The sequence below is a fragment of the Pagrus major genome, chromosome 16 (genome assembly GCF_040436345.1).
Source record: "Pagrus major chromosome 16, Pma_NU_1.0".
Classification (NCBI taxonomy): domain Eukaryota; kingdom Metazoa; phylum Chordata; class Actinopteri; order Spariformes; family Sparidae; genus Pagrus; species Pagrus major.
The window spans coordinates 18,155,902-18,170,051 of record NC_133230.1 but is presented as its reverse complement, the minus strand read 5'-3'; the positions used below and the strand labels follow the sequence as shown (position 1 = coordinate 18,170,051).

The 14,150-nt window shown below is 41.6% G+C and overlaps 1 protein-coding gene across 3 annotated transcripts in view; it reads left to right on the top strand.

Moving 5' to 3' along the window:
- The first annotated feature begins 2,282 nt into the window (after positions 1-2,282).
- Positions 2,283-14,150, top strand: part of meis2a (Meis homeobox 2a) — a 179,415-nt gene continuing 167,547 nt past the window's right edge. For all 3 annotated transcript variants that reach the window (XM_073484225.1, XM_073484226.1, XM_073484224.1), the window contains exon 1: positions 2,283-2,522. In XM_073484225.1, the coding sequence (XP_073340326.1) occupies positions 2,385-2,522 (138 nt within the window). In that variant the 5' untranslated portion in view covers positions 2,283-2,384. The remainder of the gene's footprint in view (positions 2,523-14,150) is intronic.

Below are 14,150 nucleotides of genomic sequence, written 5' to 3'. Positions count from 1 at the left end.
TGTACTTGTGATGGATTGTTTGTACATGTGAAAGTGGAAGGGCATCACGTGTAACCATGTAGGTGTGTGAATGAACAAGCAGCAGCCCTGTTGCTAGGTTAAATTTGAACCGCTTCATTGTCAGTGCTGGTTTTTTGGTCTATATCGCCATCAAGTGGGTGAAGATAGCACTGTCAGTACTGTTCATCATGTGCAACAAAATGTAACACTAACCAGAGCTAAGTAGAAACTCAAGTCATTTCCAAGACCCAAGAGAGGTTAAATCAAGGCTCAGGTCTTGCAATAAGACTGTAATGTAACTGTAATTTCTACTCATCAGATTAATTTGCATTGGTATGGGGTTGAAGCTCATAATTTGACACAAAAACAACCACGTTAATCCAAGCTCAAGATACATTTTAAATGTGTCCCAAGTGCAGGAAAAGAGCCAGAAGCAACAAATCCTAGTTTAATGAAAGGCTCTCATCTGTCTTCAAAAACAACACACAGCTGATAGCTTGGTGAAATAAGTGTGGTCAGCGCCCCCTCGTGGCTGATGATATATTGTTCAAGAAAGTGGCATCTGCCCGAAGCACAAGTAATGCTCCTTTATCAATCTGCTCTGGTGTATGGCAGCATAAGATGCACATTAGTTCACTTCAATTGTTTTTGAGTAGCTTCGTTTTCTTCTTGAGATAAGAAAAATGTCATAAGGTCGTGAAGTAAAGTGCAAATTTAGGAAAGGACTTGAGGAAAGTCAGTGACAGAGCCAGTGGAATACAAAATCAGTGTAAATCTAACAGAAATTTAAGTATCGCATCTCTCAGTACAGCCAGAATTCTGCTGCAAGCGACTAATGAAATACATGAAGTATAAATTGTACTTGAATAGAAAAATAGAACAAATAATACAATCCTGTAGTAAAACACTAGAAGCCAACATTATGACATGTACTAAGCTTATCTCATTTCTTTCTTGGTTTCTCTGGAATAAACTTTTTGATTTAATTACCGCACCTGTGATGAAATGTTCTGTTGAGTGTTGTATATTTTACACGTAACCCATTAGCCTTTATCATAGCCCCTTTGAACCAAGTTGTTTATGCAATCCTGCTGTGCTAGATAGAGAGACGGTTTGACCTATGGCCATAAAACCACAGGTGTGACTAATAACATTAATGATAGCTCTGTTCCATTTAGATGTTCCTGTAAGCCATGGTAATGAGCCAACGTGCACTTTAGCAGGGGCCTGGCACTAGTACTCTTTATTGGAATGCACCCATTATTGTTATTAGTTACACCTGTGTGTCCATTACTCACCAGTAGGCAGTGTGTTCTCTCGTGTGGCCAACTCGCACAGATGTAACAGATGTCTTGATATATCCAGTCTTTCTTTTCTTTTTTAAATTGTCCGTCTGACAGTATAATTGCAGCTGATGTCAGTTATTCTCTGTACAACTTAATGCGACAACCTGCTGAAATGAGTTGACCAAACCTACACGGGCTGAAAAACACTAGAAAGATGTCAAAAGTCTGTGCAGTGTTGCCAGATTGGGCGGTTTTGGGTTTCACTGTGAGGGGTAAAATGGGCTTGAACAGAATTTAAAATATATACATTTTTAAAAATCAGTATATTAAAGGAACATTCAGAAATTGTATTCATTAGTTATGCAAACACATCCAGTCACTCAGCACAACTTTTTTATTCATTCTGCTGAGAGTAGACATGGGTTGTCATCATTACCAAGCAACCACAGCTTATAAATACACACAAGATTTAGTGTTTTTGCAAATTAGTATTTTCATTGTAACAGACTGCTCTATGTTTACATCATTATTACTTCTCTCTCGCTCTCTCTGTCTCCCTTTCTGTGGGACAGCAAGGCCTGTTGCAGTTAACTATAAGTTAGATAAAACCTATTATTTTTGTTTTTGGAGTATTCCCTTTAGTTTCTCTCCAGGACGGAAATGGAAAATAGTTTTATAGTTGCATTGAATGATGTATCCTTCTATTTGTTTTCTAGCACACCTGTGAACACTTGAACTGTTGTTTAACTATTATCTCATATTGAAACAATTGTGATATGTTTATTAATTCATCTGTATTGCTCATTATAGAAACTATTTTTTGAGCTTTTGTTTTGTTTTGTTTTTAATTGTGGCAGATTTTAAGCAATAAATGGGCTGGAAAGCATCAGACGAATCTGGCAACACTGCTTCCATGTCACCTGCTCACCCCGTCCCACCCCTTCCAATACTGATTTGGCACACAGGTGGATTGACGTGTGCCCACTAGCACTTGTGCACGCATAAATCATTCAGTATAGTAAGTGATGTACACATTTTGGACAACTGTTCATTTTCAGTATAGGTCACAATCTATCTTAAGTTTAGGATTTTTGAACAATGCACCGAGTGAGACTGTTTGATGGAGAAAAAGGATATTTGTTGGAATACAGAGAAGCCGGTTTCTCATCTAAAAGGACGGCGTTTCAGTCCTTCAATGGTCGTCAGCAAGCCATGGACGAAGAAGATACTAAGGCGGTAAGTTGACGTGGACTGCACCTCTTGTTGTGTTGACTTGTGTGTACACTTCCTTGGCTGTATGTATGTTTGATAGACTAGCTGAAGTCACATTAACCACAGCAAGTCCTGCTTTTCTGCTCATCCTTTGTTTAAGTGATCCTTTTTCATCTTTCTGTCTTTTATTCCTTTATCGGTTATTATCTCCTCTCATGTGATGTCTTTGTTTTCCTTGCCGTCCTTTACTGCTTCTATTTGTCATCTTTAATCCATTTATTGTCCTTCATTCTTTTTACTGCCCATAATCTTTTTTTTAATCTGCTCTTGATTCCTTTATTGATGTCATTATTTTATTTATTTTTGCATTATTATTTTTCTCTCTCTCTTTCTTTCTTTTTCTGTGATTCTGCCTGTTTAATCGCTTTTATTCCTTTCACTTGTAGTTTAATTATACCGCCGCTTTGTGTTTTTACATTTTCTCCTCTGCCTTGAATTTAATTTAATAATACTCATGAATTACCCCGAGCATCTTTTTCTGCACTATAATTTCTGAAAATAAAAAAAAAGGTTTCATATTGTATCTTAGTGTTTTTGGGGATCATAACCTAGTTAATGCATTAGAAAAAACAAATCTACCAGATTACATTTCTCAGCTTATCAGAGACAAACACATGTTTATTGATGGTGAGAAAACTTTAAATTGTTTTCTGGATAGCAAACCCCCACCCCAACATGTAAAGCACACATCTGTCTCCTCAAGGCGTGTCACCAGTGCTTTGATCACTGTGATGTGTTCATCCTGTCACCATGAAGGGATGAGTGTCACTGTCATTTAACACACCCCCTTGGAAAGAAACGGCGTGTACCCCAGATAATCATATATGCAACCACACATACATAAATGCATACAGGAACTGTGATTCCGCCATCAACTCTGTCAGTTTGTGGTAACTTGGCAGAACATGTGTCCTTCGCATCAACATCTGGCATCAAAATTATGCCAAACAAGTACTTGGTAAAAACATCCCAACTTCCCCTGTGGTGTCATGATTGTTTGTTCAAAGTTTACTTTGTCAGCTTGATAAGTGAGTCTTGGAGAAAATTCTTTTGTAGCATCATGCCAGATGCTGAGTAATCACTTATCACCATATTCAGTAAAGATGTAGAGAAAATGCAACCAGGTGAAGTATTTATAGAGGAGGTGCAGAAACAGCTTTTAAATGGTGCCTGTTCTCTTTGAGTCTGGTCTGATGTTTGTGTCTGAGTATCCTCGGGTTTACTTCTTGTCTTTGCTTGAGCTCAAGGTCACTGTGGCTAACTCTGCAGAATGCACCTGAGTCTTTTAGTTGTATAACCAGAGATAAACTGGAGCTATGACTGGCCAGAGACTGGAAAGGTCTGGTTTTAGGCATGCTGGCTATGACCGGCGACCAGCCGATCAATGTCAGATATGTCTGACTGTGTGCCGGTCACATTTTGTGAGTTAGCTCTATCAAAATGTGTGTTTGTTAGGTTTGTTGCACTGGTTTTCTTCAGGAAAGTAAAACAGGGCCATTCGACAGACTCCTTCCATTTTTACCTTTCACAATAAGAGTACCAGTATACACTTTCGTAATTGCTTATCAGAGGGAGCTTAAATGCACTTTGGCCAGATGTTATTTGCGCAAAAGCTCTGTCCAGTTACAGAACACTCTATTTTAAGACTTGTTTGAGTGAGAGAAGGCCCTGTAACCTGGTACAGGTTTGGAGAAAATGTAAGAGAGACCTGACGCCATGAGCTCATCCCACCAGAGCACCTGAACTTATGGGAGTTTAATGTCTAATGTTTGATTAACCTCACCCTTCTTTGTATTCCTGTCTATTAGTGTGATATCCTCCCCTTCCTTACATATCAGAAGTCCATCTGCAGCCGCACCAGGTCGGTTCAAACTGTCCAAACCTTTAGTTACTTAGTAATTTAGAAACAATTTCTATATTGCATAGCATTACATTTGTCCACTAAAGTGCACTGACAAGTTGATTTTTCAACCCGCTCAGTATGCATCTTGGTCATTGCATTGTCTAGCCTACAATGTGTCAAGTAGCCTACGTAGACCAGTCTTGCTGAGTTTTTATGGCCCATAGAATAATAAATAGATAGAAAATAAGCCCCCTTCTTCCATAGATTATTGCTGGACGATCAGTGACCCCCAACAGGGGCAGATGCATTTTTTTTTTACTAGTTTTGTAACATTACCCCCACCACTCACAGTAGCCATCTTTCTCAGCTCAGCCTTCTGTTCCAATAGTAGAGACTGACCTCTGTTGGCTTGTGGTGTGCACTACAATAAATCTCCTCAATACAGCATCTCCCTATCAGTTTCATAGAAAGAGGAGTGGCTGTATTTTTGACGGTATTGAAAATTATACCTTCGGAATTTCTAAATAACTTTGTATATCGTAATACTATTAATATTATTGTAATAATAAGGCGGTATGCCTTTTAATGCAGTTTAATGGCAAACTTCACAAAGTTTTTTAATCACAGCTACCACTTTTTAATATCGATTGTGTGAAAAGCAGCCTATGGAAGAGACTATTTAAGCCCCCCCACAACCATAGTGCAACCAAATTTTTGTTTTGACTTATTTTGTGGTATTTACTTGTGGGTGAACAACTCCATTGGTGACATCTAGGGCTGCAACTAACAATCATTTCTTCTATCAATTTATCTGCAGACTGATTAGTTGTTTGGTCTATAAAAGGTCCTTGGTAACAGCTGGTTATTAAAAACAGCAAAATGCTCACATTGGACACACTGCAACTAAAGAATGTGCAGCAATTTTGCTTAAAAAGATTAATACAATGTCAGAATAGTTTTCTATCATCTATTATTTTGATCAACAAATCCATTAATCAACTTAACATTTGCAGCTCTAGTGAGATCATGCAATTCCTTTCACAGTTCCACCCAACTTTGCCCTGAGCAGCGGTCTAATCAGCCCATAATTGAAAACACCTCTGTGTGGCTGCAGGCCCTCCAAATTGAGGGACAATTGAAAAACTTGTTACCTCGTCATCTGACCTATTGACAGATGTTGTACAAGTACAAATATTGTTGCAGTGGCTGGAATCACCAGTGGACTGTGGAGCCTACACAGATTGAGTTTTTTTGATTTATCACTTTATTTAAAAAAAAAACAGCTGCATTCATCAATGCTTTCCACTGACAAGACACAAAGCAAACATATTGTCAGTTTATACACAACAATAGAAATATAATCACAAGTAGGAGGGATTAAGTCAGACGTCTCCCAGCTTCTGCAGCCGGAGTGGATGTGATTTCATTGAAATTATGATGGACAGTTTGGCTGCCAAAAAAATATGCAAATGTGTAACTTCGCTGGCAGTAGCTTGGCTTCACTGTTAAGATAGCGTCTCTGTATGGGCAAGTATTTGTTTACTGACACAGAGATTCAAATCCTTATGAGGCCAAAAACTTGTTTTGTTTACCCCTGGGGCATCAAGACTCCAAGCTGACATACCTTGATAGATCTACAACTTTGCACTGAGCACTTACTTTTGTTTAATTTTAAAGCTTCCAAAATTAAAGCTGGCAGAGGCTGGCAGTTGTTTAAAACATGAGCGTGGGACATCACATGCCTTCTGCATATAAAAAAAGATATATGATCAAAATGTAATGAAAATGCATTGGGTTGTGAGTTGGGGCCTCTACAGATCTGACTGCATCCCACGGATGCTCGATCAGATTGAGATCTGAGGAGTTTTAGAGCCGGATTGGCACTTTAAGCTTTGTGTCACGTTCCTTCACCCATTCCTGAGTGTTTTTTGTGGTCTGGCGGGGTGCAATGTCCTGCTGGGGGGGGGGCTCCGCCATCAGGTAATGCTGTAGCCAAGAGGAGGTGTTCTTGGTCTGCAACAGTGTTTAGATGGGTGGTATGTGTCAAAGAACCTGAACGTTTATGTGAGGACCCAAGTAGTAAGTCAAAGAATCTGGACTTGCTGTTGTCTTGAAGACGTTCGGCATCATCTGGCTTCATTAGTTCATAAAGACCACAATAACCACAGTTGGTTCTTGAAATTCAGTTTGGAAACAAAAAAGGAAAAATGCCTTTGAATGCTTTTAGTACTATCGTGGTAGTGATGCAAAGTGTCCACTAGAGAGCGCCATTCATAGTGGATTGAATTGCACTGTTGTTGAGTCTTATCCTCTGAAGATCACAGTTTGGGTAACACAGCGTTGTTTTATAGTTTGTTCAGTGTTTACAACATTTTGTTTGTTAATGTAGAGCTGATATATTTTACTTAGTGCGTGATCAAACAAGAGTGGTGGAGGAGCAATAATGTAGATTGCATTGCAAGTGTGAATGAGCTATGAATTAGAGATGAGGTTTAATAGAAGTGTACAACACTCGCAGCACCTGTTATTTCATAATGTTATATTACTTAAACTAACTTCTATTATGTGGGAGGAATTGCTAATCAAATGGATGAAAACCCTTTTTTAAAAACAACGATTCAGATGATGGCGTTTTAAAATATATATGAGACATATAACATTGTCATGCAGGGTGGAAAGGGGAGTCCATCAATCTGAAAAGAGACTTATGGGACAATGTAAGGGAAACAATGGGGCTGGAGCAAAGGTTAAATTTATTAGATTGTTGTTTTATCACTAATTATTTCATTTCTCTTGTAGAAATAATCAAGTCGATTTCCAGGTTATCAATATAGTATTCTGTAGTCGAGTTGCCAAACACGGTATGTAGGCCACAATCATATAAACCATATATTCATGCATTCTCGCTACAGTAACTGTGCCACAGCGTCTACACGGGGACAAAACCCCTGAGCTCCCAAAGAGCAGAGCTTTGTGTGACTCAGGCGACGGCTGCTCCTCTTGCTCTCTGAACTCGGGTGTTTCACCTTCAACTATAGTCTAAGAGGAGATGGAGAGAGGGAGGGGGGAGGTGGGGGAGAGAACAAGGGAAAACGTGCCACATTATTAGAGGAAGTTCACCCTCTGATAAACACATAGCTACACATCCCACTGGACCAACTGTCTGAGATGGCAGCCAGTGCTAAATGTGAGCTTGTCTGAGCTGCACCACTACAAGGGGAGAAACCGCATGGAATTCATGTTTTGTCCCTAGGTTGTTCGTTTGAGAGCTTTAGAGGATTTTAATGTGCCTCTCTGTACCTCACAGTTTCCATTCAAGGGGCTCTCCAGACGCAGTGCAGCTCTTCACAGAAGACATGCATAATCATGGCAGAGGGGAGGGGATGAAACAAAGAAGAGATGTGTAAAGCATCATATACATATGGCACTTTATATTGTACCCCTTTCAGGTATTCTTATGGGTGTTTTGGTTTTAGGTTTGATTTTTTGCGTTGTTACACACAAAGGAAACAGCCGCAGCTCAGTACTTCAAAGGGGCCCCGGCAATCCCACATAGACAGACCACATTTCAGTGGAGCATGCTGTGCTGTGCTGCACCGTGCTGCAGACAGACAGGAGCTGTTATGAAGAAGAGGAGAGCATGGCTTCTCATTAAAAAACACTACTGTTTCCTCCACAGATTACACTGCTACGGGAAAACTACACAGGGAAGACACCCTTGCCACATCTGCAGCTGAAAGATGCATTGTTACGTGATTGGAACTGTCAAATAAAGCATACAGTTGGAGAAGTCTCAAAACAAGTGTTCACAAAAAATGACAAAACATTTTTAATGGAAATGATTGACAGGTTGTTTACAGAGAAACCTCGGTTTTCCTGATGTTTAGAAATGTCGAGCCTTTTCGTGTGGGGTGCCTTACACCCAGCTTGCTGTTGTGTCTTATACCTGGTCAAGACCTTGTGACAGGTCCTGATGGGTTGAAAGGCCAGAAAAGTCTTGTATACAGTAGGTACAGCATATACATATAGCTGGCACAGCAAGGCTGCATGACAAAAAAAAAAAAAATGTAGTGAGGGAGTAATAATGTGTGGGAGCCCATTGTAATTCTGGCGCCCCTTTCAGGTACTGCTGATGTACGACTAAATTTGACAAAGGCATTTCCTACACATGTATTTGGCAACTATTTAGTTAAGGTCATAGCGAGTATGGATGACCTCTGACCTTAAAATCAGCAGGCTCTGTGCTCCATTGGGTACACCTTACTTGTAATCTTAAGGCCCATAACTCAACTTTAGATCAGTCTAGTCTTGGAGTTGCAGTTTCATTTCTGCAAGTTTTGTCACGTAAATCTAACCCAGGGAATAATTTATCGATGTAGATATTCAAGCAGCAAAAACAAGGATTATGCATGTACACAAGCTCTTTCAGTCACATTTTATTTGGCTTATTTCAGACGAAACAGTTTTTGGTGTACTACTTGAGGGGGGGCGTCAGACCTAGGATGGCCAGGGTGTATATAATATATCCAGCAAGGGGTTCTTTGGAAAGTGCAGAGACATTTATTAGTGAAGCCAGGGGTGGTGCACTTTCATTTCCTGGTTTTAATGGAGAGAGTCTCTCGGTCCTCACATGGACCAAAATGAGACTTAATGTTTTTTCTGCAGCTTTTCAGGACAGTGCAAACAGAGCGGGTGCTGAGATCTGTATTTTTCATATCTTCCTTCTTATTCGGAGTTGCTTTTTTTGCTGTGGTTGTATATTATTGTGTGGTTTTGGAGGTGTAATTGGTAGTTTCAGAGAATGTTTTGTTTTTGTCATTTTTCACTGTCATTTTTCACTGTCAGAGAGGATCAGACATTGTCATGCGATGGAGCTTAAAATGTGTGGAAAGGATGACTATGTCTTCCATTCATTCTTTGTTGAAAGGGACGGATATCAGACAGTGCCCTAATCCCTTTGGTCATACTACGGGCTCTCTGTATGTGAGCAGGTTACTAATTGCAGTTTTCCCTTCTATGCGAATACAGGGGCGAGTAAGGACTGTCTCGACTCAGGGCTGAGTTGCGTGCATTAATAAAATACTGTACCATATCGTGACATTATCTAGGCCAGCTCTGCTCTACAGCCAATGTCCTCTTACAGTTTCCTGTGGTGCCTGTGACTTGCTATCACACAGTGACATGACTTGGAGTACTGCTTCTGAGGTTGGCACACTGTCTAACTGTCACAATTAAGGCAAATCACACTTGTGAACACACCTGAGAGCCCATACGCACAATAACCGGTGTGTCACTGGCCTTTTGTACTGAGGACATCAGAAGTTAATTGTTGGCTCATTGTGTTTTTTTTCTATTCAAGCTCGGTTTAAGTGCAGGTTCTCTGATAATCTGTAAGCATCGCAATTTAATACACCGTCAAAGAATCACAGAAGTGGAACAAGTATAAACATAGTAATTGGCCACCACACCAAATCTGCTTTACCAAGAGTAGCCTCTGGATGGCAGTGTCAGGCTGTGCTACCCGCTGTCAGCGTCAGCTCTCTCATTAGTGAGGTCTAGCAGGCCCCCTCCGACATGTCTCATAAATGTCAACACCAATACAGCAGGGGACAGTGGGCCTGGATGTAACAAACACAGACGCTATGAAAGTCCACTCTGTCTGTCAAATCAATCACCGAGGCAAGCCACAAGCTGCATGTTCACACCTCACATGGAAACTACCTGCAAGTTGGCATTTGGTTATCTTAAAGATGCAAAGAATAAATCCCTGTGGGGTTGTTGGGAATTATTTTGATCTTGAATGTAAGATGGAATTTTTAGCATACAGTGCACAGACTTTAGCATTGGTTTTTGTAAATTCCTTTATGTGTATGTATGCATGTGCCTGTGGTTTGCCTCTCGGAAGTTATTGTCACCTTGCTATGGTCAGTAAGTCCCCTTCACGATACCCTCCATCCCACCCCATCCCATCCCCTCTCCCCCTCCTCCTCTCTTCTTTTTCCTTTCCATTCTCTCCCCTCTTCTCTTTCCCATTATCAAGCCCTGTGCTGCCTGCACTCTTTTCCATTCTCTTCCAATCGGGCCACAGGAGCAGGTGGATTGGAGATAACTTGCGCTGTGCTTTGTTTTCGCGCTGACACTGTCATTAATCATTGCCCAAGCCACACTTCAACATATAATAATAAGGACTGGCTGCTGTGTGGGGGCTGACGCCCAATTGCCTTTCATTGCGCGGATGCCAAATTGGAGGTGAACGGCCATAGCCAGACACTACTCCCCTGTCCCCAGACTGTCTCATCATTTAGGTATTTATCCATCTCAGCCTTGTCTGTGGAGCTTCTCCCTGCCCTCCCAAGAGGCCTGAGATTGTTAGGGGGAGGATCAGATTTGTTGCTCCGGCTTTTTGGCTTTGATTCTGTGCCTATAAGTTAGGGATTAGAAGCAAATTTCCCACAGGGCAGTGCTGGATTTGCTGGTGTTTAACTGTTTAACCTGTCTTAGTCTTGTGTGGCAAAGGGGTGTGGGTGGTGGTGGGAGGGAGAGGGAACAAGGTTTTGTAGAGAGACTGGTCAACAGGCCCAGAGAGACCCAGGTGGACTAAGCCAGAGCCAGGCCAGCATTGATAAGGGAGGGTTCCTTATCCATCACATCTCCTCTGGAGTTGTTAGAGTACTAAACTGTGTGTGTGTGTGTGTGTGTGTGTGTGTGTGTGTGTGTGTGTGTGTGTGTGTGTGTGTGTGTGTGTGTGTGTGTGTGTGTGTGTGTGTGTGTGTGAGACTGAGCATGCATAATAGGTTGTGAGTGTTTGTGAGTGGCTTCCCCTGGGTACCTCAGACTAATAAATCAGAATCATGTTGGTCGTTCTTCGGTTACAACCCTCATGCCTTGCCTATCATATACAACACGTGAGAATAAGTAGCTACAGTGTATTTTGCAAATGGGCCAGCGAGTTATCAATTACAGTGCCCAAGACATATTTACAGAAACTTGATCTTTGGTTGACCTTAAGTTTGACCTTAATATTTATACTTAAACTAAACATAAACAAAACATACTCTTAATATAAGAGTCTTGCACATATTCATTTCATTTCGCACGTATTTCATTTTTGCTGCAGATTGATTTGTTGTTGTTTATTGATATAGTGTGTATACATGCTATATAAAATGAAATGTAAAATTTTAAGCTCGGGCTATTTAATACAAGATGCTAAAAAAACTAAAATCTACATGCTCTTTGCCTCTAAACTACTTGACAGTGCAATTTCAAAAAGGAATACACTGTGGATACGTGCTGCAGATTCATGTTGGTTCTTACCCAGTTTGGGTCGGGGGTGAGGGTTTTGGCTGTAGCCACCCTTTGTGGGCTGCACTCCGGAAAAGAGAGGGGTGCAGACCAGCAGGAGGATCCCAGTCCTGTCAGACATAATCCAGGCGGATTACGGTGATCTGAGGGGAACTTTGGAGCCTTGAGCGTGAAGGTGTGCTCTCTGGGCCCTGCCATCATTACTTCTACAAACAAGGACTAAATCCGAAGGTGTACACACCTGGATGGCAGTAGAGTGAACGGTCTTGGCTTTGATCTCGACCATCACCGTGGCTGTTCGTCTCCTTCCCACAGTGCGCAGGTGTATCAGTAAGTGATGTTAGACAGGCTAATGTCAGCAAAGACTGAAAGATTGGCTGGACATTGTTGCTGCACCCATTACCTCTTAATGGGTTTGTGTGTTTGGGCTGGAGCTCAGACCTGCAGAAGGGGGATTGCACATTATCGCAACGAGCATAACTCAATCTACAAAGACGGTATTAATGTCTTTCACACCATCACTTCAGCAGTTTGACATATATCAGCTTACTGTTCTATACTTGCAAATGGTCTCATTTTGCACTTTGAGTCTCTGTCTATACATATCTTGTGAACTTCTATATCATTCTGACATGTGGACGGTAAAGAGCTCCATGTCTCCTTTGGTGCTGTAGAAATATACTGCAAAACCGTATTGATCTTTAATTAAAGAAGCTCTTAACCTTGGCTGGGCAGAGGACCCCCAGGCCAGTGAGTTAATTAATGTACTAATAGTCATAATATTTGTGCTGTGCACGGGAGGTACATAAAAGATTATCTATTGTGTGAGCAGTTTATCAGCCCAATGATGCTAGAGCCCCGTGCTGTGCGTATATCAATATTATGGGCAAAAATCTGCAATACAGACAGAAGAAGAGGGGAGAGCCAGTCTTTAAATATCTCCCTCGGTTCATCAGCAGTTTAGCAAGGCCCCGTTCCACCTCCTGGGATTCTCCTCTGATCGTAACCAGGCGGCGTCGATGGGCCTTTACAGGCACTAATGCTCCGCTACCTTGACAACACACGGCAGCTTTAAGCCCTCTAAAAGATCCACCTCTTCCCCAGATGAGTCAGGGGTCCCACTCCACCGTTTACCCCACACTCCTTAGGAGGCGCGTCTCATTGTTGGATCAAAACCTCACACTGCTGACCTCTCAGTTGCTCTCACCAACCATCAGACCCCTTCATAAACAGGTCCCACTGAGGGAGGGACAGAGAGAGGGAGGGAGAATGTGTGCGTGGGGGCCCAGACACACTGTGATATCACCCTTTATAGCTTTATTGATTTCCTCTCAGGATGCAACTATTAACATTGAGCTGCTATGGTGGTTGCTGCTGTGTTGTTCTCTGCAGGTAAGAACACTGGCTCACACCCCCGGCCTTGTGGATTGTATATATGGGTATGGGGGGGTGGTGGACTGGGGTGGGGGGAAGCACAGGGGAGGCACATGCTTTTATAATTAAGGTCAGCTGGGATGCATTACAGCATTTGGAGGTGTTAAAACGGGCCCTCCTCAGAGAGTATGTTGGCATTGCCCACGCTCGTAAATTAGCCACGCTCCCCGCTGATGTTAGGAACAGGAGATGAGGGGTGGAAGGAGGGAAAAGGGGGGAATTAGGCAGATGACTGGATGTAGGCACGAGGCTGTATTTGACTGTATTGCATTTTTATTCAGTTTTTTTCTTCCCCAAATCATTGATTTTATGTGAATATAAAAAAGGACGATAAGGAACATGTTGTAATTACAAATTTCAATAATTGCGCATATGGATGTCAAAAATCCTGACCCATACTATATTTTTATCTATATATACAGTATATTAAAGATCAAATATTCCACAAACCCCCAAACTACAGAAAAGATGACCATATGCTATCAAATACCTAGTGTGTTTGCAAAGAAATTAGACGGTAAGATTTTTCTGTAATCAGTGGCACAAACATATTTTATACTTGCGTGATCATTCCACTTCTAAAATGCTTTCACTGTGAGAAAATGTAGGTGTTAAAATCGTCAGCACATGTTAAACAAATTATGAACTGCACATTAAACACCTCAGACTATCCTATAAAAGTTAATTCATAGGCGGGAGAAGTTAAGTACTGGGCAGGTAAGTTAACAGAATGAGCAGAGGTGTGTGCAAACTCGCTTTGGACCAACACTGGCTCCAATGAGGCGGGCAAAACAAAGCAGGGCCCTTCAGATTCACAATGGGGACACTGTCAGCAAGGACAGGGGAGGGGAGAGGGAACAAACAGAACACAAGAGTTTCACAAACAACCTGTCATAAGGCATTCAGCAGGACAGGTCTGACTGGGACACCCAGCTCACACCCTGTGCCAGGGGTGAAGCAGGGGTCATCTCTCTGATGCATAGTGGGCGAAGTATGACAAGCAGAAGGAG